Source organism: Megascapheus bottae, chromosome 18, assembly GCF_031878675.1.
Source record: "Megascapheus bottae isolate mThoBot1 chromosome 18, mThoBot2.hap1, whole genome shotgun sequence".
In the NCBI taxonomy this organism is placed as follows: domain Eukaryota; kingdom Metazoa; phylum Chordata; class Mammalia; order Rodentia; family Geomyidae; genus Megascapheus; species Megascapheus bottae.
The window spans coordinates 29,663,442-29,690,814 of record NC_143526.1 but is presented as its reverse complement, the minus strand read 5'-3'; the positions used below and the strand labels follow the sequence as shown (position 1 = coordinate 29,690,814).

Below are 27,373 nucleotides of genomic sequence, written 5' to 3'. Positions count from 1 at the left end.
GCATAGGTACTTAAACTACTAGAACCTAAATGTCTATAGTCAGGCCAAGACAAATTTCAGAAGACATAACACTCTTGAAATACAGAATTTTATTTAAAAACTGTTTAAAGTAGAAAAAAACCCTGTCAGGAAAGACCAGGTGGAAAATGGGTTCCCAATAAAATGGAATTTTCGGGCAACATAAGTCTAAAAGGCCACAAAAGAGAAAGAGCACCACTGTCCTTTCAACAATGGCTGGTTACTTGCATTTTTGGCATTGTTAATCAATGAATCTGGGTTTCCCTCTGAATTCCACACAAAGCATGCACTACACAACAATTTTATCATAAAATACCTTGCTTTCTACACACATTTTAGGACAAGCTACCACCAGAAACAAATCAATACAAACACATCAGGGACCGAACAATCTCAGTAGTGGGTGAAACACATTTTGCAGAATTCTGCCAAACAAAGGGACTGACTAGGCAGGCCATGGGCAAAGCAAATGAGGGAGAGGAATGAAATCTTTTAAATATTAATAATTAATTCAGACACAGTACTGTATTTTCTGCAAAATAAAATTGACATTTAGTAACACACTAGTGAATTTTATCTCCAAAGAGATTAGTGCACTGGCAAAGTATCCAGATAACAGTGGAGAGCTGTGAACAGCAGATATGGAAAACACCCCAGCCTTGTAGATCCCAAGGTAACGATGGCCGTCAATGATCACTCCCTTTGCCAGAGGTCCGGCAAGAACTTGCAGCATGATCACCTGCCTGCTGTACTTCCAACACTAAGCAGCAAAAGGAAGGAGCCAAAGAGGAGCCCCCAGTGGACAAAGGGAGCAGAGAAGAGAAACATGTTCAATGTAAACTTAAAAACCAGTAAAATGGGACGCAACTCCCCATTTGAATCCCAGAGATGTGGGCAAGTCCCCAAAAGTAGTTGTTAGGCCCAGTTTTTTGTTTTTTTTTTTTTAATTTTAATCTATCTCATTTCCAAAAAAGAAAGAAAGAAAAGAAAACATAATACAAAGCAATTTCAAGGATTGCTGGAAAAATCAGAGGACTGCTCAATGAAAATCTGGGTCTTTATCTCAAACCATCTCAGGGCTGAAACACACTATTCACCCAGGCAACCGTGCCACTTGCTTATAGCAAGGATGCATCTGGCCGATGATACAAAATGACCTTACAGAGCAATTTTTTAAACTTCACTTTGAGGCCAAAGATGTGGCCTTGTGAGGAGTCAAGCAGCCCTGTAAAGGCCTGAGACAGCAGGCTCCAAAGGTCCCAAAGTCTGGCCCCTCCTTCCCAGACACAAGTCAGACACATAGTATCTCCTGTCATATTAAATTTTCTATTTTGAAATATGGAAGCATATTTTTAAATACTCTTAAGGCATTTATTTATTAAAACGTTCTTTGCCAAGATTTCACATTAGCTTAAAATTCAATTCAGTCTTTACATGTCTCTACTGAGGGTGTCACCTCAGTGTTCCACCAAACACCTTCTTCAGCAATCAGTGTGACCAGTATCTACACACTGAGTCCCATGGTCAGCCTCTCTGTTCCCAGGTGAACCAACTAGATGTTAATACTGCTTCTGCTACAAGGTATAAGCTCCTAACTCAACTTATTGGAAAAGGAGTGAAACTTCTGCAAAGTGCACTTTTAAGAAGAGGTACTTTTTGCTTATGAAAAGAAACCAGTGAATCCTCTAGGAATAATAAAAGGGAGTATTTTACAGTTAAGCACATGATTTGAGTGAAGAATTCAATGCTGATCTGCTGGTCCAGGCTGTTAATACTCTTCTTGCTCTTCCTGTGGGCCCCCTTCATCAGGTATCACAAAGCCTTCCTGAAACAAAAATGCAAGGAGAAAACTTACTCAACTATGAATATGGCTGGCTTGTACTGTGACTCATTTTCCTCATACTTAAAGCCTCCCCAGGCCAGTAGCTTGGCCTAGTGGTAGAGTGCTTGCCTAGCATGCACTGGGAGTTCGATTCCTTGGTACCACATACATAGAGAAAGCCAGAAGCACTGGGCACAGTGGCTCACACCTGTAATCCTAGCTACTCAAGAGGCTGAGATTTGAGGATGGCGGCTCAAAGCCAGCCCAAGCACTGAAGTCCATGAGACTCTTTTTTTTTTTTTTTTTTGCCTGTCCTGGGCTTGAGCTCAGGGCCTGAGCCCTGTCCTTGGACTTTCTCAAGGCTAGAGCTCTACCACTTGAGCCTCAGCACCACTTCTGGCTTTTTTTCTATGTATGTGGTACCGAGGAATTGAATCCCGGTCTTCATGCATGCTAGGCAAGCACTTTAACCACTAGGCCAAACTCCCGGCCCCTAAAGTCCATGAGATTCTTATCTCCAACTAACCACTAGAAAACCAGAAGTAGCACTGTGGCTCAAGGGGTAGGGTGGTAGTTCTGAGCTAAAGAGCTCAGGGACAGTGCCCAGTCCCAGAGTTCAACTATCACGACCAACATAAAAAAAGAAAAGAAAAAGCCTGTGGTTCAACTGGTAGAGGTCTAGCCTTTTGAAAGCTCAAGGACAGTGCTCGGGCCCTGAGTTCAAGTTCCAAAAAAAAAAAGCCTCCCCAACTGGGTATTTGTCTCAAGCACATATCACACATAACAAATGACTAGTACTTATTTTTTGGACAGTACACTTGCTTCTTAAGTATATGTGTGAGGGATAGTGCATACGCATGTGCTGGCACAGTGGTTTGTGCTCTCAACTGGTGCTCTACCACTTGAGCCACCCTTTCTCTTCTAGCTTTTGCTGGTTCTCTCTCATATCTCCACTTTCAGCTTTTTGCTGACTTACTGGAGGTAAGATTCTCCCAGATTTGTCTGCATAGGCTGACTCTGAACCTCAGTCCTCAGATCTTAGCCTCCTGACTAGCTAAGATTGTAAATGGGAGCCACCAGTGCCTGATGCTCAAAATTTTTAGAAATGGTTATAGTTTATCTGATCTCATGTCACTAAATGCAAGCTTACAATACGTGTTGTTTATTATAACTCAATTATTTTTAAAAAGATAAAGAAAATATCTTTATGTGAACACTTACATCTGTGGCATACAGAATGTCTACAATCCTCTGCAATACAGGGTCATTTTCCCCCTCATTCTCCTGGCAAATCAATTCAATGTCCTTAGCTTTCCGAAGTAGAAGTCTCTCTCTTTCTCCAAATCTCAACAGTAAGTTTTCATACTTTGACCTGCATAAAACATTAAAAAGGATGAGATACCTGACATTAGTTTATCGCTATCACACAAACCTTTTAGCCCAAAATATATGGTCTTTGATTAAACTCAAACACAGACAGAAACCCAGTTCAGTTTAACATTGGTCATCTTCATCCAGTCCCAGTTAAACAAGTGTATGCAGCTCAGGGCAACCCTGACTATCTATAACTGCTTCCAGGAAAGGGAAGACTGTAAGACTATATATCAAAACATTTTAGTAACTCTCAAAAACCGAAAAAGGGCAAGAGAAAAAAAATTAAAGAAGCCTGGGACAATACAGAAATAGAACCCGCAGGGCTGTGAGTTTGGCCTAGTGGTAGAATGCTTGCCTAGCATGCACGAAGACCCGGGTTCAAAGACCGGGTTCAATTCCTCGGTACCAACATACATAGAAAAATCTGGAATGGTGCTGAGGCTCAAGTGGTAGAGCTCTAGTCTTGAGAAAGTCCAAGGATAGTGCTCAGGCCCTGAGCTCCAGGCCAGGACTGGCACAAAAAAAAAAGAAATAGAACCCACAACCCAGCACTTTCATAATCCTCACCTGGAACTGGATCATAGGTTGGCCATAATAAATCTTCCTCAGCTGTACTTCTAGATACAGGTCATGTCTTCATGCCTTAGTAATCTCCCTATGGTAATCTCCCTAATGTTTAGCAGCAACTTACCCAGAGTAATTACATTGAATAATTAGCAATTGTCAATGCTGAGTAAAAGAGAACCTTGTATATACTTCAGTTAAGTCAAACAACCTCAATTCCCATTCGGCACAGCAGTAACTAGCTTATGCTTTGAAGCCAAACATACTAGGATGGTTGGTGTGATACACACTCAAGTTACTCAGTAACCCTGCTTTAGCTTTGATATTATAGATCCCAGAAACTTGACATCATCACAAAAACATCTTAAAGGGCTTTATTTACAACTGGTTTCCAGACAGACATGAAGCTTCTGTCACACTAGAATCAAAAGAACACAGAAGGGCCGGGAGTTTGGCCTAGTGGTAGAGTGCTTGCCTAGCATGCACGAAGACCCAGGTTCGATTCCTCAGTACCACACTACATAGAAAAAAGCCAGAAGTGGGGCTGAGGCTCAAATGGTAGAGCTCTTGCCTTGAGAAAGTCCAAGGACAGTGCTCAGACCTGAATTCAAGCCAGAACTGGCAAAAAAAAAAAAAAAAAAAAAAAGAAAAGAAAAGAAAACACAGAAACACCTGACGTTTGGCCATCCCACCAGGTTTGCTCCCACACTAGAGCTATGAGGCAAGGCCTACTCAGTGGGGGAAATCCTCCCTGATCCTGAAGCACTGGAAGACCCACAATGACACATCCTGGACACAGAAGGTGCCCACCTGCTGCATCAATTCGGCTGCTTCATCATCCCCGTTGCCCACACCAGGATTCTTTCGCAACCACCCCTGGTCCAGCCTTAGGAGTCGCAGTAGGTCTCTGTGTTGAAATGGGCCTTGGTGGAGCTGAGAGGATTAAACATTAAGAGACATTTCAAAAACAAACAGAAATCCACAAGATGACAAGGGATTCAGCAAAATGCTAGAAAGCCCTGGCATGCAAGCTGACAATACCCATTTGTCAAAAGTGGTTTTGGGGGCCGTGAGTTTGGCCTAGTGTAGAGTGCTTGCCAAGGCATGCATGAAAGACCCACGTTCTTATCCCACAGCGGGCAGGGATAAGGAAGAAGGGGAGGCAGGAGGGGCTGAGGCAAGAGGATCTTGACTAGTAGGCCAGCATGGGTTACATGAAATAATCTTATCTCAAAAGAAAAAATAAACTGGGTTTGTTTTTTGATTTTGTGGGTCATGGCTCTTGAACACTGGGCTTGGTACTGTCCTTGAGCTCGTTCAGCTCAAAGCTACCCTCCTACCCTGGGCCTGGGCATTGTCCTTGAGCTCTTCAGCTCAAGGCTATCGCCCTACCCTTGAGCCACAGCCCGACTTCCCATTTTCTAGTGATGAATTGAAGAGGAAAAGTTTCTCAGCTTTGCAGAGCCTGGGCTGGCTTTGAACCTTGATCCTCAGATCTCAGCCTCCAGAGTAGCTACGATTACAGGCATGAGCCACTGGCTCTTTGTTTTTGTTTTTAAGAACTGGAAGCATGGGCTGGGAGTTTGGCCTAGTGGTAGAGTTCTTGCTAGCATACATGAAGACCTGGGTTCAATTCCTCAGTACCATATACACAGAAAAAAGCTAGAATGGTGCTGTGGCTCAAGTGGTAGAGCTCTAGCCTCGAGAGAAAGCACAAGGAAAAAAGTGGTTTTTGTCAGGTGCCACTGGCTCTTATCTATAATCCTAACAACTCAGGAGCTTGAGATCTGGGCCGGAGGACCCCAAGACTATCTCCAATAAATCAAGTCCCAAGATCAGGATGAGAGAGAGAGAGAGAGAGAGAGAGAGAGAGAGAGGAGAGAGAGAGAGAGAGAGAGAGAGGGAGGGAGGGAGGGAGGGAGGGAGGGAGGGAGGGAGGGAGGGAGGGAGGGGAGGGAGGGAGGGAGGGAGGGAGGGAGGGAGAGAGGGAGAGAGGAGAGAGGGAGAGAGGGAGAGAGAGGGAGAGAGAGGGAGAGAGAGGGAGAGAGAGGGAGAGAGAGAGAGAGAGAAGAGAGAGGGAGAGAGAGGGAGAGAGGGAGAGAGAGGGAGAGAGAGGGAAGAGAGGGGAGAGAGAGGGAGAGAGAGGGAGAGAGAGGGAGAGAGAGGGAGGGAGAGAGGGAGGGAGGGAGGGAGGGAGGGAAGGAAGGAAGGAAGGAAGGAAGGATCTTTATCCTCGAGAGCAGGACTGAAGCAGCCTTTTTTTGGGGGGGAGGGAGGTCGGTTGTGGGGTCTTGAACTCGGCCTGGGCACTGTCCACTCTACCCACCCCCCGTTTTCTGGTGGCTAAACTTCTGGAGTCTCACAGACTTTCATGCCCCGGTTGGCTTTGAATGGTGAGCATTTCAGCTCAAGACTACCGCCCTACCTTTGAACCAAGCCCCATTTCCCCGTTTATTTGAACCTTGAGCCACCTTGTCCGGCTTGTTTATTCTTTTTACTCTTTCAGGGGGGGTTAAAGAGGGGACGCAGAAATGGAGGGACAAGCCCGGTGAGGTGGCTCACACCTATAATCCTAGCTACTCAGGAGACTGAGATCTGAGGATCAAGGTTCGAGGCCAGCTAGACACAAAAGAACCTGAAATGCTTATCTCCAATTAAACTCTAGAAAACAGGAAGTGGGGCTTGGCTCAAGGGTAAGCTGATAGCCTTGAGCTGAAGAGTTCAGGGACAATGCCCAGGCCCAGGGCTAGAGCATTAGCCTTGAGCTGAAGAGCTCAGGGACAGTGCCCAGGCCAAGTTCAAGCCCCATGACCCACAAAAAAAAGAAAGAAAAAAGAAAAAAAAGAAAAAGAAATGGAGGTACAAAGTTTGAACAAATGCAGCAGTGGTATTCAGTGAACACTATGTAAAAATTGAACTATGCAACTTGTAGACAGGGATGGGAAGAAGAAACTGGAGGAAAACAAAGGAAGAGGGAACATTGTCTCCCCCCAAAAGGTACCCGCAAAAAAAAAAAAGAAAAGAAAAGCCAGAAGTTGAGCCAGGTGTGGTGGCTCAGGCCTGTAATCCTAGTTACTCTGGAGCCAAGATCTGAGGACCACAGTTCAAAGCCAGCCCAGGCACTAAAGTCCTTGAGACGCTTATCTACAATTAACCACCAGAAAACCAGAAGTGGTGATGTGGCTCAAGGGGTAGGGCAGTAGCCTTGAGCTATACAGCTCAGGAACAACACCAAAGCCCAGAGTTCAAGTCCCACAATGGACAAAAAAAAAAAGCCAGAAGTGGTACTGTGGCTCGAGTGGTAGAGCACTAGCCTTGAGGAAAATCTAAGGACAGTGCTCAGGCCCTGAGGAAAGCCCCAGTACTGGCAATAATAACAATAATGCCGGGTGAGATGGCTCATACCTGTAATCCTAGCTACTAAGGAGGCTGAGGACAGAAGTTCAAAGCCAGCCCAGGCACTAAAGTCTGCATCTCCAATTAACCACTAGAAAACTGGAAGTGGAGCTGTGGCTCAAAGGGTAGGGCCGTAGCCCTAAGTTGAAGAGCTCAGGGACAACACCCAGGCCCAGAGTTCAAGTCCCACAACTGACAAAAAAAGAAAAAAGAAAAGAAAGGAAGGGAAGGAAAAGGAAAGAATCACATAGACTGGAACTTCTCTCAGTACTTGAAGCTAGAAATTAAAATAATCAACAATAGCACTGAAGGAATGGCACAAGTGGTATAAGAGGACCTACCTAGCAGCATCAAGAAAGGAAAAAAAAAAAAAAAAGCCAGGTGCTGGTGGCTCACACCTGTCATCTTAGCTACTCAGGAGGCTGAGATCTGAGGATCTCGGTTAGAAGCTAGCCTAGGCAAGTAAAGTCTATGAGAGTCTTACATCAAATTAAATACCAAAAAACTGGAAATGGAGCTATGGTTCAAGTGGAAGAGTGTTAGCCTTGAGCAAAAGAAGCTCAGGGACAGCGCCCAGTCCCTGAGTTCAAGCTCTAGGACTGGCACCAAAAGAAATTTTTTTGAGTAATTACAAATGGGCTACCTAAATAAAAGTGTCATTCCTAACTCTACTTTGTCATCTAGCAATTATTCTGTAAACTATGTATGCTATGCCATATTCAGAAATAACTAATCTTAAACCAGGCACTGGTAGCTCAGGCCTGTGATCCTAGTTACTTACAGTGAGATCTTACAATCATGGTTTGAAGCCAGCCTAGGCAAGGAAGTCCACGAGACTCTTATCTCCAATTAACCACCAGATAACTAGAAGTGGCACTGTGGCTTAAAGTGGTAGAACGTTACCCTTGAGCAAAAAAAGCTCAAAACCTTAGGAATAGCACACAAGCCTGAGTTCACACCCCATGACAGATCAAAAAAAAAGAAAAGAAATGTCTAATCTTCCCAATACACCTACAGTAGTAGCAGATGCTTTCTCTGGATAGTTCTCTTTGGTATTTTTCTCCTGAAGACAAAATGTTTATTACAAGTCTCTACTCAACGGCTATCAGCATCTAAAATATGGAATGTAAAGGTTACTTAAACAGTTGACATTCTAAACAACTAAATGAATAAAAGTGGGGCCAGGAGTTTGGCCTAATGTTAAGAATGTTTGCCTAGCATGCTCTAAGAGCCAGGTTTGATTCTTTGGTACCACATATCTAAAAAAAAAGCTAGAAGTGGTGCTATGGCTCAAGTGGTAGAGCTCTAGCCTTGAGAAAGCCCTAGGACAGTGCTCAAGCCCTGAGTTCAAGCCCCAGGACTGGCAAAAAAAAAAAAAAGTATACAGTATCTATAGAACCATCATATGCTATCACGGTATTGTCAATAGTTCAGTCCCTGTGGAAAATTGTGGCTCTTTTCAAAGGGTTAGCTCTGCAAAAGGTTTGACCCAAGAATTCTACTTCATAATATGTATAGAAATGAAAATATGTCCACATAGAAACTGCATGAATCTTCAAAACATGAGAACCAAAAAGCAAAAACATCTCAAATGACCATCAACTGATGAGCAACTAAAATGAGGTATAGACATACAATGGAATATTACTTTCCAATAAAAATGAAGTACTGGGGCCAGGAGTTTGGCCTAGTGGTAGAGTACTTGCTTAGCGGGCACTAAGACATAAAAAGTGGAAATGGTGCTGTGGCTCAAGGGGTGGAGCTCTAGCCTTGAGAAAGCCCAAGGACAGCACTCAGGCCCTGAGTTCAAGTCTCAGAACTGGCAAAAAAAAAAAAGTGCTAATAAATGGTACAGCAGTCTTAAAACTTAAAAACAATACAATGAATAAAAGAATCCAGACACAAAGACCACAAATGCAAGCTAAGACCTTGTACCTTATGATATTACTTATACAAAATATTCAGAATAGGAAAATCCACAGACAGAAAATAGGTAAGTGGTTTCTCCAGACAGGAAAAAGAAAGAAGTTAGGCGAAAATGAGTAGTGACTTCAATAGAACAACAACAACAAAAAGAGGTTCTTTTTAGGTTATGTAAATACTCTAAAATTGTGGTGATGATAACTCCTTGAATAGACTAAATAAATACAAAAACTTTAAAAAGCCGGGCGTGGTGGCTCATGCCTGTAATCCTAGCTACTCCAGAAGCTGAGATCTGAGGATCAACATTCAAAGCCAGCCCAGGCACAAAAGGACCTGAGACTCTTAACTCCAATTAACCTCTAGAAAAGGGGAAATAGGGCTTAGCTCAAGGGTAGAATGGTAGCCTTGAGCTGAAGAGCTCTGGGATAGCACCCAGGCCAAGTTCAAGCCCCATGACCCACCAAAATAAACAACAAAAACAAAAAACTTTAAACAGGTGAACAGTATAGCACGTGAATAACATTTCCAATTTTTTGTTGTGATCCTCTTCTCCCCCCATCCCTCTCTGTAATCATCTATTCTCTCTACCAGATTCATCGCGCTCTCTCTCAGGGAACTCTGGGACGCTATCTGGAAAAGGAGCAATGAGACTGATAGAGCACCAATCTTGTCCCAACATGACCATATCCCATAAATATACTACTATAAACACATCTTGGAAAACCTATCAAACCAATATCTCCTGAAAATCGCCTCACTCTGCCTCCTAGATTTTGCTAGCATCATAGCAAGCTATAGCTGCTCACCAGCTAAACCTCTAGGGTAGACAGGGAAGCCAGACTGAGCTGAACTGTTCTACAGACTGATGATGCAGACAGCATTGAATGGTTCCTGAGTTCTACAGACTTCTTCAGAATTCAAGCTTAATTAATACTTACCTTCCTAAAGTTCTGACGTGCCCTTATTTTCTGCATATGTGAGCTCAATTATGCCAATTATGTGAGCTCAAGAGCAACTTTTGTGGAAAGTAATAAATTTCCTGTTCTGAAAATGTTACACAGAAGCTAATGGACACCAAGAGCTACAAAGAACAAGTACAGATCTGCCTTGTGATAAAATAGAAGCCATGTTCTTTCCACATACCTGGGATTATCCTGTGGAGATTCCCAAACCATTGACTGCTCAAAAACTTGATTAAGCTAGTGTAAACGACTCATGCCTATAATCCTAGCTACTAGGGAGGCTCAGATGTGAGAACTGTTAGTGAGACTCCAATTAACGATTAACCTTCAAAAAGCCAGAACTGGAGATGTGGCCCAAGTGGTAGAGCACCAACCATGAGCAAACAGCTCAAGTTCAAGAATACAAGGCTGAGTTCAAGATGCAATATCAAAAACAAAAAGCAAAATCCCTTTAATTAAAGGCTGGAGGTATATAGCTCAGTATTAGATCACTCCTCTACCATGTACAAGGCCCTGACAGTAAGCCAAGCCAAAAATATTCTGATTCAATGTTGAATAAATGAAATTACCAGGAGTTACTGAAAATGAGGTCAGGAAGGGATGTTTTTGGTTCAGTTTTTGTAAAGTTTTAGCAAGGATTTATTTTAGTATGACAGGATAAACTAAGGAGATACAGAAGGAAAAAAAAAAGTTATTTCCTGAAGGATATGAGAGACTTATGAGGGTGTTGTTTTTATTTTTACCTGCACCGCTAGAGCCCAGAGGTTTCTTGGGTTTATTCAGAGCTGGAGCAACAAGGGCAGGAGCCACAGCAGTTTCTTGACCTTGTCTGGCAGCTACAGGATCATAGTCTTTACCATCATAGTTCGCATCAAAAAATTTCTTAAACCACTGGACAAACTCAAAATTGTCCTGAAACTTTCCTTTTACTAATTTATCCACAGGAATTATCTGCAAAGAAAAATCAAGGCTATTTAGCTTAAAGCAAGCATCAAACCTATCTACAGGTCAAATCAGCACAGAGCTTTGTCAAAGGAAGAAAAGTTAAAATAGGGGGCCAAGAGTTTGGCCTACTGGTAGAGTGCTTGACTAGCTTTCACAAGGACCCAGGTTTGATTCCTCAGAAAAGCCGGAAGTGAGGCTGTGGCTCAAGTGGTAGAGCACTAGCCTTGAGGAAAAGCCTCAGGACAGTGCTCAAGCCCTTAGTTCAGTCCCCAGGACTGGCATGTATGCATGCATGCATGCATGCATAAATAAATAAATAAATAAATAAATAAATAAATAAATAAATAAAATGTTAAAATAGTAAGTTCTGCTGGGCGCCAGTGACTCACATCTAAAATTCTAGCTACTCAGGAGGCTGAGCTCTGAGGATCCTGGTTCAAAGCCAGCTCAGGACTTCACTGAATTCCATGAAACTCTTATCTCCAACTAGTCACAGAAAAAACCATAAGTGGTACTATAACTCAAGTGATAGAATGCTAAATGAGAAAAAGAGCGTAAGGACAGAGCCCAGGCCCAGAGTTCAAGGCCCAAGTCAGGCAAAAAAGAAAGAAAAAAAAAAAGACAAGTTCCAATAACTGTCTAATATTTCAAATTTATGAAAGAAATCTGAAATGAAACAGGAACAAGCATCATCATATAAGTCACATACATTCTAGACACTAGTGGCTCACACCTATAATTGTAGCTACTCAGGAGGCTGAAATCTGAGGCTGGCAGTTCCAAGCCAGTCCAGGCAAGAAAGTCTTTGAGATTCTCATCTCCAATTAACCGCCAGAAAACCAGAAGTGGCACTGTGGCTCAAAATGGTAGTGTTAGGCCTTACACAAAAAAGCTCAAGTACAGTGCCCACACCCCAAGTTCAAGCTCCATGATTGGAAAAAAAGATGTACATAAGCCACACATTTTAAGATGTGATACAAGTATCACATCTACAAAGAAAAAAAATCTATGTCTATGCACAGTACTGAATGCCTATAATCCCTGTATTCAAGAGATCAAGGAAGGAAGATCAAATATGAGGTCAGCCTGGGCTATATTAGCCCAAGATACTATCTCAAAAAAAGAATACATCCACCATGTAGCTTCATCATCTTAAGTCCCATACATGAAGTAGGGAATCTATAGCACAAACCAACCAAACACATCTACATTGAATTATGAAAACCTTAAAGAAAGCAAGAGACCCTGACTAAGACACCCAGCAAGAACCAAAATAGGCACAAAAGAGAAAAAGAATAATTAAACCTATCTGAAGGAATAAAATATACTTACTTTGTCAACACCCATTCTCTTAAAACCTGCTTGTAGTATTTTGAAGTTCTGGATATATTCATGTTCTAACTTAGCTTGGAATTTCACTTTCTTCAAGGCAATAGAGCCAGGGAATAGCATGTCCATAAACTGACAATAGGCAGCACCTACATGAACAATAATACAATAAACAGTGTCACTAAATGTTACTACTAAAGAAGCATGCTGACTCAAACCTATTTATGCCAAATACAATTTAAAAATTTATAAAGTGAACCTACAAAAACCAAAAGCTTCATTATCATTTGAATTCAAAGTTATGTTAAAAATTAAATATATAGGCCAGGAGTTTGGCCTAGTGGTAGAGGGCTTGCCTAGCATGCATGAAGACCTGGGTCAGTACCTCAGTACCATATACATAGAAAGCTCTAGCCTTGAGAAAACCCAAGGACAGAGCTCAGGCCCTGAGTTCAAGGCTGAAGATTAGAAAAAAAAAAAATACTGAAAATAAAATATACAACTGGGTAGAGGGGCCATTAGGGAAAGAGTAGGAGAGATTAAGGGGAGGGATGACATGTTCAAAAGTAAATGTACTCATTACCTGACATATAACTGTAAGCCCTCTGTAAATCACCTTTATAGTAACAATGAAAAAAAGCTTTAAGAACATAATAAATAGTAACAATAACACAAAGTGAGACTCAGGAATTGGTCCATATACATAAATATTTACAGACACACACAACACACACACACAACACACAACACACAACACATATACTCCTCCTGTGCTCAGGAGTCTGAGCACTTCCTGAGCTGCTGTTTTTTGTTTGTTTTGGGGTTTTTTTGCCAGTCCTGGGGCTTGAACTCAGGGCGGAGCCACTGTACTTGGGCTTTCTCAAGGCTAGCACTCTACCACTTGTGCCTGTGCCACAATACCACTTCTGGTTTTTTTCCATGTATGTGGTACCAAGGAATTGAACCCAGGGCTTCATGCATGCAAGGCAGGCACTCTATCACTGGGCCACACTCCTGGTCCTCCTGGGTGTTTTTGTTTTGTTTTGTTTTGTCAGTCCTGAGGCTTGAACTCAGGGCCTGAGCACTGTCCTTGGACTTTCTCAAGGCTAGAGCTCTACCACTTGAGCCACAGCACCAGTTCTGGCTTCTTTCTATGTATGCGGTACCAAAGAATCAAACCTGGGTCTTCATGCGTGCTAGGCAAGCATTCTACCACTAGGCCAAACTCCCAGCCCCTGGGTGTTTTTTTTAACTCAAGGCCAGTGCTTTACCACTTGAGCTACACTTCCAATTTTTGCTTATTAACTAGAGATAAGAGTCTCAGGAAATTTTCTGCCTGGAATGGATTCCAACTTTGATCCTGAGATCTGAGCCTCATGAACAGTTAGGATTACAGGCATGAGCCACCAGCACCTGACAGTTTCTCCCTGTTTTTGTGTGCAGCACAACTTTAACACAAAACACTACTGTTGAATTTTTACAACTTTCAACACAGGCCAGACACGGGGGCTCACCCCTATAATCTTAGCAACTCAGGAGGCTGAGATCTGAGAATCAAGGTTCAAAGCCAGCCCGACACAAAAGGACCTGACACTCTAATCTCCAATTAACCTCTAAAAGACTAGAAAATGGGAAGTGGGGCTTGGCTCAAGAGTAGGGCGATAACCTTGAGCTAAAGAGCTCAGGGACAATTCCCAGGCCCAGAGGTAGGCCAGTAGCCTTGAGCTAAAGAGCTCAGGGACAGCGCCCAGGGAGTTCAAGCCTCATGACACACCAAAAAAAAAACAAAAACCTTTCAACACAGGAATAATTTCTGTAGAAAATTTGCCAGTGGAATCACCTTGTAACTGGAATAACTGTAAATAATGAGGTTTAGGGCTGGGAATAGAGCTCAGTTATAGAGTGCTTGCCTAGTATGTTTAAAGCCCTGGGTTCTATTCCTTAGTACCAAAAAAAAGCCAGAAGTGGCCCTGTGGCTCAAGTGCTAGTGTGCTAGACTTGAGCAAAAGCTCAGAGACAGTACGCAGACCCTGAGTTCAAGGACAAAAGTGTCAAAAAAAAGAGACAAAAAAAAACGTCTGACAGGGAAAGCACAAAGCCCTGATACCAGCATAGAAGGAAAAAAAGTGTCAGAAAAAATTATCTACCAGGGCCAGGAGTGTAGCCTAGTGGCAGAGTGCTCACCTAGCATGCCTGAAACCCTAGGTTGGATTCCTTGGTACCACATACTCAGAAAAAGCTGGAAATGTCACTGTGGCTCAAGTGGTGGAGTGCTACCCATGAGCAAAAAAGAAGCTCGGAGACAGAGTCAGGCCCTAAATTCAAGCCCTGGGACTGGACAAAAAAATTAAGTAAGTGAGGTTTAGCTCAAAATTTAGGAATTTGTGATTAGACTTTTATATACATTAGCTTCACTTAAACACTTAAAATATTTGCTCACGCCTGCAATCCTAGCTACTTAGGAGGCTGAGATCTGAGGATCACAGTTCAAAGCCAGCCTGGGCAGTCCATAGCACACTGATCTCCAATTAACCATCAGAAAACCAGAAGGAAGTGGTGCTGTGGCTCAAGGGGTAGGGTGGTAGCCTTGAGCTGAAAAGATCTGGGACAATGCCCAGGCCCAGAGTTCAAGTCCAAGGACGGACCCAAAAAAAAAAAAAAAAAAAAAAACTTGCTGTAGTTTGCACTTGCTTAGGTTTTGTTTTTTCCCTTAAGGCTCGAGTTCTACAACTTGAGCCACACTTCCACCTTTAGTTCTTTGATGGCCAACTGGAGGTATGAGTCTGGTAAGACTTCTATACCCCAGGTGGCTTTGAACCATGATTCTCAGATCTCACAGCCTCTTTGGTATTTTTTTGTTCGTTTGTTTGGGGGGAGGGGAGTAGCTGTGGGGCTTGAACTCAGGGCCTGGGTACTGTCCCTGAGCTCTTTTGCTCAAGGCTATTGCTCTGAGCCAAGGTGCCACTTCCAGCCTTTTCTAAGTTGTTTACTAGAGATAAGAATCTCATGGAGACTTTTCTGCTCAGGATGGCTTCGAGCCTTGTTCTTCAGATCACTGCTGTCTTGAGTAGCTAAGCCTCTTGAATAGCTAGTGTTTACAAATGTCAGCAAATGTCTCTACGAAATATTTTATTACTCTTATGTTTCTTGATAGAAGACAAGTCCAAATTCTACCACTAGTATCACCACTAGAAAAATACAAGCAAACAAATGTTAGAAATAGCTCGGGATGTTGGGGTGTCTAAAAATAAGCACACCAACTCAAAAGGAACTCAGCAAGGCAAAGTTACTTCAACAGACGAGTGTACCAACAGCCAGAACTCTGGCAAGTCAACAGATCAGGCAGGATGCTCCCTTTTTATCCCCAACCTATCTGGCCCTGTCCATCTGCTTGGAGTAGCTGAGCTCAGGTTTATATTGGCAAAAGGATGTAACTTAATTAACAGGATGGAATTAAAATTCAGGGAGCTTCTAACAGCAAGTTTTTTTTTTGTTTGTTTGGTTTTTGCCAGTTCTGGGGCATGAACCAACAGGCCAAACTCCCAGCCCTCTAACAGCAAGCTTTAAAGTGCTCAGGAAAAGGATGTATGCAACTAAATAACATATAATTTTAAAATACCAAGCAGCCTGGCTAAAGCAGGAACTTTTCAGAAAAAATAATTCTCTCTAATGGAGCACAACTCTCTCAAACTGTGCGCTGGAAGTTCACACTTGTAATCCTAGCTATTCAGGAGGCTCAGATCTAAAGATTGCAGTTCAAAGCCAGCCTGGATAGAAAAAGTCTGTAAGGGCCAGGAGTTTGACCTAGTGGTAGAGTGCTTGCTAGCATGCACAAAGTCCCGGGTTCAATTTCTCAGTACCACATATATAGAAAAAGCTGGAGATGGTGCTGTGGCTCAAGTGGTAGAGCTCTAGCCTTGAGAAAGTCCAAGGACAGTGCTCAAGCCCTGAGTTCAAGCCCCAGGGGATTAAAAAAAAACACCTGGTGTAGTAGCTCACACCTGTAATTCTAGTTACTCAGGAGACTGATACCTGAGGCTCAGGGTTCAAAGCCAGCCCAGATACTAAAAAGTCCATGAGACTCTTAGCTCCAATTAATCACTAGAAAACGGGAAGTGAGGTACCAAGAGCGTGGCCTAGTGGTAGAGTGCTTGTCTAACATACCCGAAGACAGGTTCGATTCCTTGGTACCACATGCACAGAAGAAGCCAGAAGTGCTGTGACTCAAGGGGTAGAGCCCTAGCCTTGAGAAAGTTCAAGGACAGTGTCAGGTCCTGAGTCCAAGCCCCAAGGCTGGCAAAAAAAGAAAGAGAGAGGGGCCGGGAGTTTGGCCTAGTGGTTAAAGTGCTTGCCTAGCATGCACAAAGACCCGGGTTCGATTCTTTGGTACCACATATACAGAAAAAGCTGGAAGTGGTGCTGAGGCTCAAGTGGTAGAGCTCTAGCCTTGAGAAAGTCCAAGGACAGTGCTCAGGCTTTGAATTCATGCCCAGGACTGGCAAAAAAAAAAAAAAAAAATCTCAATTCCCTGGTACCACATACACAGAAAAAGCCAGAAGTGGTACTGTGGCTCAAAGGGGTAGAGCTCTATCCTTGAGAAAGCCTAAAGATAGTGCCCAGACCCTGAGTTTAAGCCCTAGTACTAGCAAAAAAAAAAAATCTTTAAAGATTAACTTTCAGAATAGAAGCAAACTACTTTGACAAAAAAAGATGCTTTTCTCACGTAAACAAATAGAATTGAAGGGGCCGGGAGTTTGGCCTAGTGGTTAAAGTGCTTGCCTAGCATGCATGAAGACCCGGGTTCGATTCCTCGGTACCACATACATAGAAAAAAGCCAGAAGTGGTGCTGAGGCTCAAGTGGTAGAGCTCTAGCCTTGAGAAAGTCCAAGGACAGTGTTCAGGCCCTGAGCTCAAGCCCAGGACTGGCAAAAAAAAAAAAAAAAAAAATAGAATTAAAATAAAATTATAGTACTACAATAGGACAGAGACAACCAGCTGTCTTTTTAACAAACACAATCACTCATCAATCGAAGTCATTCTGTTTTCTTTGGTCATTATCTTCCCAAAATACAACTATGGAATGAGAACGGTGGGACAGCCTCACCTTTCCTTGCTATCAGAAGCAAGCAAAGGCTTCTTACAGTTTAGGGGCAGGAAATTCATGATGTTGACAAAATGTATCCACTTCACAGGCAGCCAGCACATTGACAAGGACCTCTCCTAAGAACCTGTTACTATTTTGGGGGAAAAAAAAACCCTCTGGTCTTCTTAACACTCTATCAGAAGCAAAACAAGGATCAGGCACTAGTGCTGGAAATACAGAAATTTTCCTTGGCCTTAAGAAGCACAGGGAGCCAAGGAAGCCCCTTTTCTCTCTAACTTCACAAGCCTTTCTTGGGCAGTCTGCATGCAGCTCCTTCCGTGTGGTCTCATAATAGGAAGAACAGAAGTGAAACACATGCAGCTAAGCTGGGAGGGCTCCCGTGTGTAATCGCAGTTACTCAGAGGCAGAGATTTAGGATTAAAGTCCAAAGCCAGCAGGACATTTAAGTCCATGAGACTCATATCTCCATTTAAACACCAGAAAACTGGAAGTGGAGCTATGGTTCGGTGGTACAGGATCAGCCTTGAGAACAAAACCTCAGGGATAGCACCCAGGCCCCAAGTTCAAAGCCCCAGGACCAACAAAAAAAGAAAAAGTATGTGGGTCATGTGGTCAGAAAGATCCAGGCTCCAAAATCAGGCTGTGCTCCTATCTGTAAGATGTGTGCCCTCCAGAGATCTCTATTCACCTACAAGGTCTGTCACACCATCAAAAACTACCTAAGAGCTATTATTACTACAAGGAAGCCTCACACAACAGAACAGATGGGGCAGGTACAACTGCTCTAGTTTACACATGAGGAACTCTAATACCAAAGATATGTCTAAGTCATATTCATATATGGCTCAGAACAGACAGAAACATCTTTATGCCCAGGTCTGTCCATGAAAATTCCTGCCTGAGTGAGATAAACCTGGAGCCAGACTTACACAGGAAACGATAGGGTTTTCCAATTAACTAGAGATATATTCTAGAGTATATTTATAGGAAGAGGAAAGTAACTCTAGGAAGAAACTATTGGTGAAAAGTTACCTCCAATGAAGACAAGGATGACCTTACCTCCAATTAGTCACAGATCACAAGGCAAATAAATGCTTTAAAGGCCTTAGATAAATGGAAACAAGATGAATTTTGAGGAAACTATAAGAAAATGGGGAGAACAGCAGCACAAACCTACGGCTAATTACCTGTTAAGACAAAGAAAACAGGACTTAAGAAACGGATTCTTACTGGGGTGCAATTAGTTCAAATCTATAATTCTAACTATTCAGGAGACTAAGGATCTGTGGATCATAGTTTAAAGCCAACCCTAGCAGAAAACTCTTGTGAGACACTTATTTCCAATCAGCCAGCAAAAAGGTAGAAGTGGAAGTATGTCTCAAGTGGTAGAGCACAAGTCTTGAGCAAAAAATAAAAAGGAAAGTTAGAATGCAAGGACCACAGTTCCAAAACACACATACACACACACGCACACCAAAAAAAAAACAAAACTGGATTTTTTTTTTTTGGCCAGTCCTGAAGCTTGAACTCCAGGGACCTAAGCACTGTCCTTGGGCTTTCTCAAGGCTAGAGCTCTACACTTGAGCTACACCAGCATCACTTTCGGCTTTTTCTATGTGGTACCAAGGAATCTGACCTAAGTCTTCGTACATGCTAAGCAAGTACTATATACCATTAGGCCAAACTCCGGTCCAAAAAACTGGGTTCTTGAAAAAGTTTTAATGTATATCTTCATAGGGAGCCTCCATTTGAACATCTTAACTGTAAAACAGTTATTACACTTCACAAGGGAAATAATACAAGCAAATAAAAGATTAAAAGATAGCCTCTCAAGTAGTTAAGTAGGTGTCTACCTTGGGTACTAAAGACCCGTGAGATCTCTCTTTTTTTTTTTTTTTGGTGGGTGATGGGGCTTGAACTCTGGGCCTGGGCACTGTCATTGAGCTCTTCAGCTCAAGGCTACCACCCTACTCCTGGAGCTAGGGCACTATTTCCCATTTTCTAGTAGTCAATTGGAGATAAGAATCTCAGGTTGTTTAGTGCCCAGGCTGGCTTTGAAGTGTGATCCTCAAATCTCAGCCTCCTGAGTAGCAAGAATTAGAGGCATGAGCCACCAGCAAGCCCTGAGTCTCTCTCATCTCCAATTAACTACTACAAATTGGGAAGTGGCGCTGTGGCTCAAGGGATAGGGAGGTAGCCTTGAGCTGAAGAGCTCAGGGACAGCAACCAGACCCAGAGTTCAAGCCCCATGACCAACCCCCCCCCCCAAAAAAAAAACTAGTGGGGGATGGGAGTGTGGCCTAGTACTAGAGAGCCTGCCTAGCACGTATGAAGCCCTGGGTTTGATTCCTCAGAACCTCTTACACAGGAAAAGCTGGAAATGGTGCTGTAGCTCAAGTGGTAGAACCCTAGCCTTGAAAAAGCCCAAGGACAGTGCTCACACCCTGAGTTTAAGCTCCAGGACTAGCAAAAAAAAAAAACTAGGGCTAGGGATTCTTTTCAATGGTACAGCATTTGCTTATTATGTGAGACTCTGGATTCAATCCACAGCAAAGAAAAATAAATCAAAATAAGTTATTATTATTAAATCAGAACACATCAAAATTACAGTCCTCAAAGCATTTGAAATCTGACTGTGCAAGAATAGAGTATAGCTGAGGCTGAGCCTCAGGCTGAAGTCTTTGCAGCAGAAGTGAGTAGACACATAGGCCAGAGAATCTTTTTAAGCATAGCTCCTTCTAGAAAATAAAGCAGATAGGGCTGAGAAGCAGCAGCATTGTGTCTAGGTGGTTCTTCAGTTAAGATATGGGCTTCAAGATTCCCAAAGAAAACAGTAGGCTTCCCTACAAACGTGGACAAATGAATTTCTCTTACCTGAGCACAACTGTTCAATCTTTGTCAGATTCAACTGTAGAGACTCATTGATCCAGGCCAGCATGTCATGTCGACTTAGGTTATCACTGGTTACTGAGGTTGAGTATACATTCACTGCCATCTTCTACATGTGAGAAAAACAGAAAAGACTGTGTAACAGCTGCACCTACAAGGGAGGGCAAGCAATACACAGGCTCAAGAACGAATCTGTGGGAACACTCAATTTTTAAAACTGGCCTCCATGCAAGAAACCAAGACAGAGTCACCAAGTATAAGCCTAGAAGACTTCCATGCATGAAGATGGCCTGAAATAAATTGTCCAACATCACCCAACCTAAAGTTGAGGCCCCAGTTTATGAGTGATATGAAATTATAAACTACAGGAGATACTAAGGATGAGTGCTGTATAAGAAGTTGATGCACGGACCGGGAGTTTGGCCTAGTGGTTAAAGTGCTTGCCTAGCATGCATGAAGACCCGGGTTTGATTCCTTGGTACCACATACGTAGAAAAAAGCCAGAAGTGGTGCTGAGGCTCAAGTGGTAGAGCTCTAGCCTTGAGAAAGTCCAAGGACAGTGCTCAGGCCCTGAGCTCAAGCCCAGGACTGGCAAAAAAAAAAAAAAAGTTGATGCACAAACAAGAATATTTCCTTTATAAAACCTTAAGTCCCTGGCCAGGCAGTCCCTCGTGGAAGCCGGTGGTTCATGCCTATAATCAGGAGGCTGAGATTTGAGGACTGTGGTTCAAAGCCAGCCCAGGCAGAAAAATCCCCATGAGACTAAATTAATCTCCAGTTAATCACTTAAAAGCCGGAAGTAGCACTGTGGCTCAAATAGTAGAACACTCGCCTTGACCACAAAGAGGCTCAGGTACAGTGTCCAGGCCAAGTTCAAGCCCCATAACTAATTAAAAAAACAGTAAGAAATGTGAATATCATCATCATCTATGAACACCAGTGCAGTCCCTTACATGAGGGAACAGTTATTTTCTAGGCCTCACTGTTCTAGGGACAGTGGAACAGACAAATAAGAGAGACAAAGTGCCAATCTAGAGCTCACACTGTTTTTTGGTTGTTTTTGTGGGGTGAAGGTTGGTGGGGCTTTAACTCAGGCCCTGAATTCTTTTGCTCAAAGCTAGAACTATACCACTTTGAGTCACAGCACCAAGTCCAGTTTTTAGGTAGTTAATTGGAGATAAGAGTCTCATGGAAGGGCTAGGAGTTTAGCCTAGTGGTAGAGTAACTGCTTGCCTAGCATGTACAAAGCCTTGGGTTCAATTCCTCAGCACCACATACACAGAAAATGGCAAAAGTGGTGCTGTGGCCTTGAGAAAGCTAAGACAGTGCCCAAGCCCTGAATTCAAGCCCCAGGACTGGTTTTAAAAAAAAAGGGGGGTGGGGACAGTACTATAGAGTCACACCTATATACCTAGCTACTAAGGAGGCTGAGATCTGATGACTGTGGTTCAAAGCCAGCCTGGGAAGGAAAGTCCCTGTGAGATTCTTATCTCCAATTAACCATTCAAAAACAGGAAGGAAACTGTGGCTCAAAGTGGTAAAGCTCTAGTCCTGAGCAAAAGAGCTCTGGGACAGTGCCCAGATCCTGAGTTCAAGCATCACACTCACAAAAAAAAAAAAAGTTTCGTGGACTTTTCTCCTCGTTTTGAATCTCAATACGCAGATTTTAGCCTCCTGAGCAGCTAAGATTAGCTTAGAGCTCACATTCTAGTGGTAAGAAGTCTGACAGGCTGGAAAAGTGGCCTAGTGCTTTCCTAACATGCATGAAGCCCTGGGTTCGATTCCTCAGTACCATGCAAAGAAAAAAAGCCAGAAGTGTTGCTGTGGCTCAAGTGGTAGGATGTTAGCCTTGAGCAAAAGAAGCTCAGGGACAGTACCTAGGCCCTGAGTTCAAGGGCAGGACTATCAAAAAAAAAAAAAAAAAAGTCTGACAGGGAGAGCACAAAGCCCTAGTACCAGCACAGAAGGAAAAAAAAGTGTCAGAAAAAAAAAATTATCTACCAGGACCAGGCACATAGCCTAGTGACAGAGTGCTTGCCTAGCATGCACTAAGACCCAGGCTCAATTTCTCAGTACCACACACATAGAAAAGCTGTAAGTTGTGCTATGACTCAAGTGGTAGAGCACTGGCCTTGAGGAAAGCCCAAGGACAATGTTCAGGCCCTGAGCTCAAGCCACTGGACTGGCAAAAAAGGAAGGAAGGAAGGAAGGAAGGAAGGAAGGAAGGAAGGAAGGAAGGAAGAAAGAAAGAAAGAAAGAAAGAAAGAAAGAAAGAAAGAGAGAAAGAAAGGAAGGAAAAAAGAAAGAAAGGAAAAAAGAAAGAAAGAAAGGAAAAAAGAAAGAAAGAAAGGAAAAAAGAAAGAAGGAAGGAAGAAAGAAGGAAGGAAAAGGAGGAAGGGAGGAAAGAAGGGAGAGGAAGAAAAAGAAAAGAGCTGGAAGTAGCACTGTGGCACTAGTCTTAAGCAGAAATGTCCAAGAACAATGCTCAGGCCCTGAGTTCAAGCCCCAAGACGGGCAAAAAAAAAAAAATCTAACTTTTTTCAGAAAGCAAACCATCAACACTTACATTTCTAAAATCACTTGACAAAAACATGCTATGTAAGAAACCAATACAATACAGTTCCTGATTCCACTAAGAAATTAATCCATTTCCAAAGCACTTCATTCAGACTCCTATGACTGGTATTACTACAGTGCTAGCATATCAATTCTTCTTTTTCTTTGTTTTTGCCAGTCAGTCCTGGAGCTTGAACTCAAGCCCTGAGCACCATCCCTGAACTATGTGTTCAAAGTTAGTGCAGCTTTTTCTGAGTAGCTTATTAGACACAAGAGTCTCACAAACTTTTCTGCCTGGGCTGGCTTCAAACCACAATTCTCAGATCTCAGCATCATGAGTAGCTAGGATTACAGGCATGAGCCACAGGCAACGGGCTATATCGATTCATTTCTAAACTACCCCCAGACCAGATTTGGGCTCACAGGCAATCCACTCAACAGAAAACTAAGAATTTCAGACCAAGCTGAGCACTTGGGTTTAAATAAGGCCATCTCAATGTGTGAACTTGGGACAATTTACTACAATTCAGTATACTCAACTTAGGGTTACTTCAGTGTAACACTAAAAAGGATTATGAATAAACTTTAAACGAGAAGGTACATAAAATACTTAGCATTAGAGCAAATAAACAACCATGTCCAGAGCAGAGACTGTCTCTCATTCATCCTATCTCCAGGGCCAAAAACAGTGCCTGAGACCTGCCATACCATCTCTCATCGAGATCCAATACAAATCCTCAAATTAGTCTCACAAGCTCCATCTGTTTTTACACATCAGCCAGAAAGAATCTTCTGAATCACAAATTAGACCAAATGTCTCTCCCGTTTTAAAATCCCTGAATGAACAAATCAATGAAACTTGTACTGTGTACAGAATGCTGTTATCAAGTACCACAGAGAAAACTCCAAATAAAAAAAAGTATGGTCTCAAGCTGAGCACTTCCAATCTAGCTTAGCGATATTCATGTATATGTTCGGTATTTTGTGTGTCATGCTGCCATAAAATTTGAGCATGGTACAGCCACGTGTCTCCTAACCACACCCTCACTCAGAAAATGTTAATGGCCTTTCACCATCATATAATTTTCAACTTTCATTAGTAGTACATTAATACTCGGTCCCATGTGCCACACAAACTTTGTAGCCACTAAATACTTGAAATTAGGCATCCTGTGACTATGCAATAAACATCCACTGACTCAACCAATTAATTGGCTCTTCTGGGCAGTCAAAACACAGCATAGTTCCCAGAGCGACAGCTGCCACTCATCCTTCTTCAGTAAGAATTCAACTGCTTGGCCTCAAGCAAAAATCCAGGACCACACAAACCTCACCCTTGCAGGGCTCTTTCATACACGTTTCATCCGCCTTGAAAAATTACCTTCTTTTACCTACCCAGTTCTCTCTTTACCAGCTCTACTAGCTGGCTTACTAATTCATTTTAATTCAGTGCTGGCTTTTATCTCAAGAATCATCCTGGAAGAGGGAAAATACCACCAAGAAGAGCTATATGACTTGGCTACAACACCTTTTTTTTTTCTGATTTGCTAATGGCTCACCCATAAAATGGGCAAAACGTAATCTTACGCACAAAATAATGAAGATTAATAAGAATCAAAGTGAAAACCCATAACTGAAAAGTATACTGTATCCCACCCTTCCTTGTGTACCACAAACTGTGTTATGTAAGTTTGACACTCCACAACAAAGGGTGCTTTCTAGTTCTGGACCTGCAGGAGAAAGCATAATTTAGAAGTTAGCCGTCTGGATTCTAGAAGTACACATGAGGGTCCAGTCACTGGCTGGGCAGCAAAAGATAGGTCACTTCGTGGCTCCATCTTAGCGTTGTCTCAATAAAATGAAGATGGACTGAGGACTTTACCCAAAATGTGAGAAGCCCTGGGGCAGATCCCTAGCACTGCAAAAAAATAAAAATAAAATAAAATGAAGATACCATCTCTTAGAAAGAGTGTAAGATATAATGTCACATCAAGATCTAACACAATGCCTAACACACAAGTGCTAATTAGCAAGGGGCTATCTTGATTATTTGAGAGACATCCCATCAAAAGGTGGATGCCAGACCTGACCTAACTTCCCTCCAGGGGCCTCAGAATCCCCATCTTCACAAGGGACAAAGCTCTGGCTCTGCCCTGCAGCACCTGAGGGCAGCTAAAAAACAAAAGCAGGGAAAACCCCGGCTGATACCGGCCTGGTCGTATAGTCTTCCCAGTAATTACAAAAAAAAAAAACGGTCTTGTCCATGTATTCATTTTGTTATTTCCTAGCTCTCTCCCCACAGGCAGACTCCAGAGAGCAAGTCTTTGCCTGCCTACTCCCGGGGGTAAAGGCAGCACTTAACAAGGAGGGTGCCACAAGCCCTCTCTAAACAAAAAGGAGTCCAAAACGCTGGCTTTATATGGTGCCGGCCCCACTTTCCAGATGAGGAGGCTGAGGGCCCAGAGAGTGCAAACACCGCCCCAAGGTCGGAAAGCCGGTTACCGATCAATGGAACTCGGGACTGCAGGCAAACACCTTCTCCCCACGTTCAGGGTCTGAGCTTCCGCAAGGCCCACCTCTTCGAGGGCCCAGGACAGACAGACACACACGGCGCCCGGGGCCCCCATCCCACCCACCCTCCCAGCACACACCTCGCCCAGGGCCCACACCCCCCACGCCCCACCCCCTCCGCGGTCCAGCCGCCGGAGGACCTGGCGCCGCGACAGGGCGAGCTCCACACCCCACGGCCTACGAGCCCCCACGCCACCCGGCAGCAGCGCGCACTTCCGGCCCTAAGGCCCGCCCCCCCCCCGGCAGGGAGGAACCGGCGCCCCCCCAGGCCAGGCCGCGCGCTGGGTCACGGCCCCGCCCTTCCCCCCACCCGGCCTGAGCGGCGTCGATGTGTGGAGCAGCTGCCCACAGGGTCTACCCGGCCCGCGCCCGCAGTGCCGACTCCACAGCTGCCGCCCGAGGCCCGCTAGTCGACTCACCGGCTCTCCGCGGAACCGCGTCCACTACCCGTGCCCGGCTCAGGTTCCGTCTCCGTCTCGTTCAAACCGTCCGACCCCGCCCGCCCGCCCGCGCGATGACCTCACACGCTCCCCCCGTGACGCACCGACGTAAAGGCTCGTCATTCGCCGCCGGCTCCTTTTATAGAGAGGGACCCGGCCTCGCGCCGAGGGCGGAGCGTAGTCATTGACTGGCGGCAGGGGGCGGGGCACCAAGCGTGCACGTGGTCGACTCCAGCCAATGAGGCCCTGCCACTGTTGGGGGAGACTCCACCCAGAAGGCGGGGTCCAGTCACTTTCTCCTCCGCCAGAGCCAAAAGAGAAAATTGGTTTTACAATGAATTTCTACAAAGGTGGACCGCTGTACAAAGATGTCTCACCTCAGAAACACGTTCGGGGACCGCCCTGTCTGTAAGGGCTCTGTAATATAACGAAGCTTATTTTCTTCCGAGTGCTAGATGATGTCTTGATTGTTTATACCTTTATTGTCTGCCTTCTCATCAACTCCAAAGAAGCCATCACTTTCTTACTCCAGATTCGAGTTGTGTCTCAGTTCCTGTACCTAGAATCTCATTCGAGATTTGATAAGAGGATGAATTCCACTATTTTACAGAGGGGAAACTGAGGATCAGATCAGCCAACTGGATCGCCCAAAATCTGAGATTTCAGGCCGTTTTCTTTGTCAAGATATAATTTATTCGCATAGGCAAGGAATATTTTCCCTAACCAAACATTCCCTAGGGATTTGATGGTGAGCTCAAACCAGACATAGCCTCTCTGACCAACGTCAAGTTTCCAGTCCTACAGAGGAAGTAAAGTGGACAAAATTTAATGATACAAATTCCTGATGTAATGGTATGTGGCAGGAAGGAGGGCTGGTACTTGCACTGGGGGAGAAGGGTCTTAGAGGTGCCTTCCAGTTAATTGTGAAGTGCAATGATATTTTGAGAAGGTAAGGATTTGGGGCAGGAGCTATTTATCACTGGAGACACACCCATATTCTAATTATCACAATGTAGTGTTAGCTTTGATTGTACATATAGCACTCTGAGACACTTTTGATGAGAAATAAGGAACTGCCATGCCAAAAGGGCTGGAGTAGAAATGAGACAAGAGCAAAAAGCTCTATAACCAATTATGATAGCAATAGTAAAACAGTAGCATCATGAAGCATCCTTGCTTAACATGTTCAAGGCTTAGGATTTCATCGCCAACACTTTGGGGAAGCATTTTAAATTCTCCCAAGCTATGCATTTTTAAATCTGACCCAGACAACCATGGGTAGCTTTCCCCTCAAGGAGAAATGGACTGAGCGGGCCCCATGCCCCACTCCCATTTTCCTTTTTTTTTTTTTTAATTCTCGTCATGGGACTTGATCTCTGTGCTTGGGCACTGTCCCTGAGCTCTTCAGCTCAAGCCTACAACTCTAGGATTCCAGGCTTGAGCTACCTAGCCCCGCCCACTCCCATTTCTTTTGTCTAT

The 27,373-nt window shown here is 43.7% G+C and overlaps 1 protein-coding gene across 1 annotated transcript; it reads right to left on the bottom strand.

The window, feature by feature from the left end:
* Positions 1–74: 74 nt before the first annotated feature.
* Positions 75–25,624, bottom strand: Mapre1 (microtubule associated protein RP/EB family member 1). The gene is given in 10 exon segments (XM_090352178.1): positions 75–1,843; positions 3,062–3,144; positions 3,147–3,188; positions 3,191–3,212; positions 4,589–4,645; positions 4,647–4,711; positions 10,803–11,010; positions 12,337–12,482; positions 20,313–20,436; positions 25,595–25,624. Coding segments are annotated over 9 exon segments (801 nt in total). The 5' UTR covers positions 20,434–20,436; positions 25,595–25,624; the 3' UTR covers positions 75–1,786.
* Positions 25,625–27,373: the final 1,749 nt, after the last annotated feature.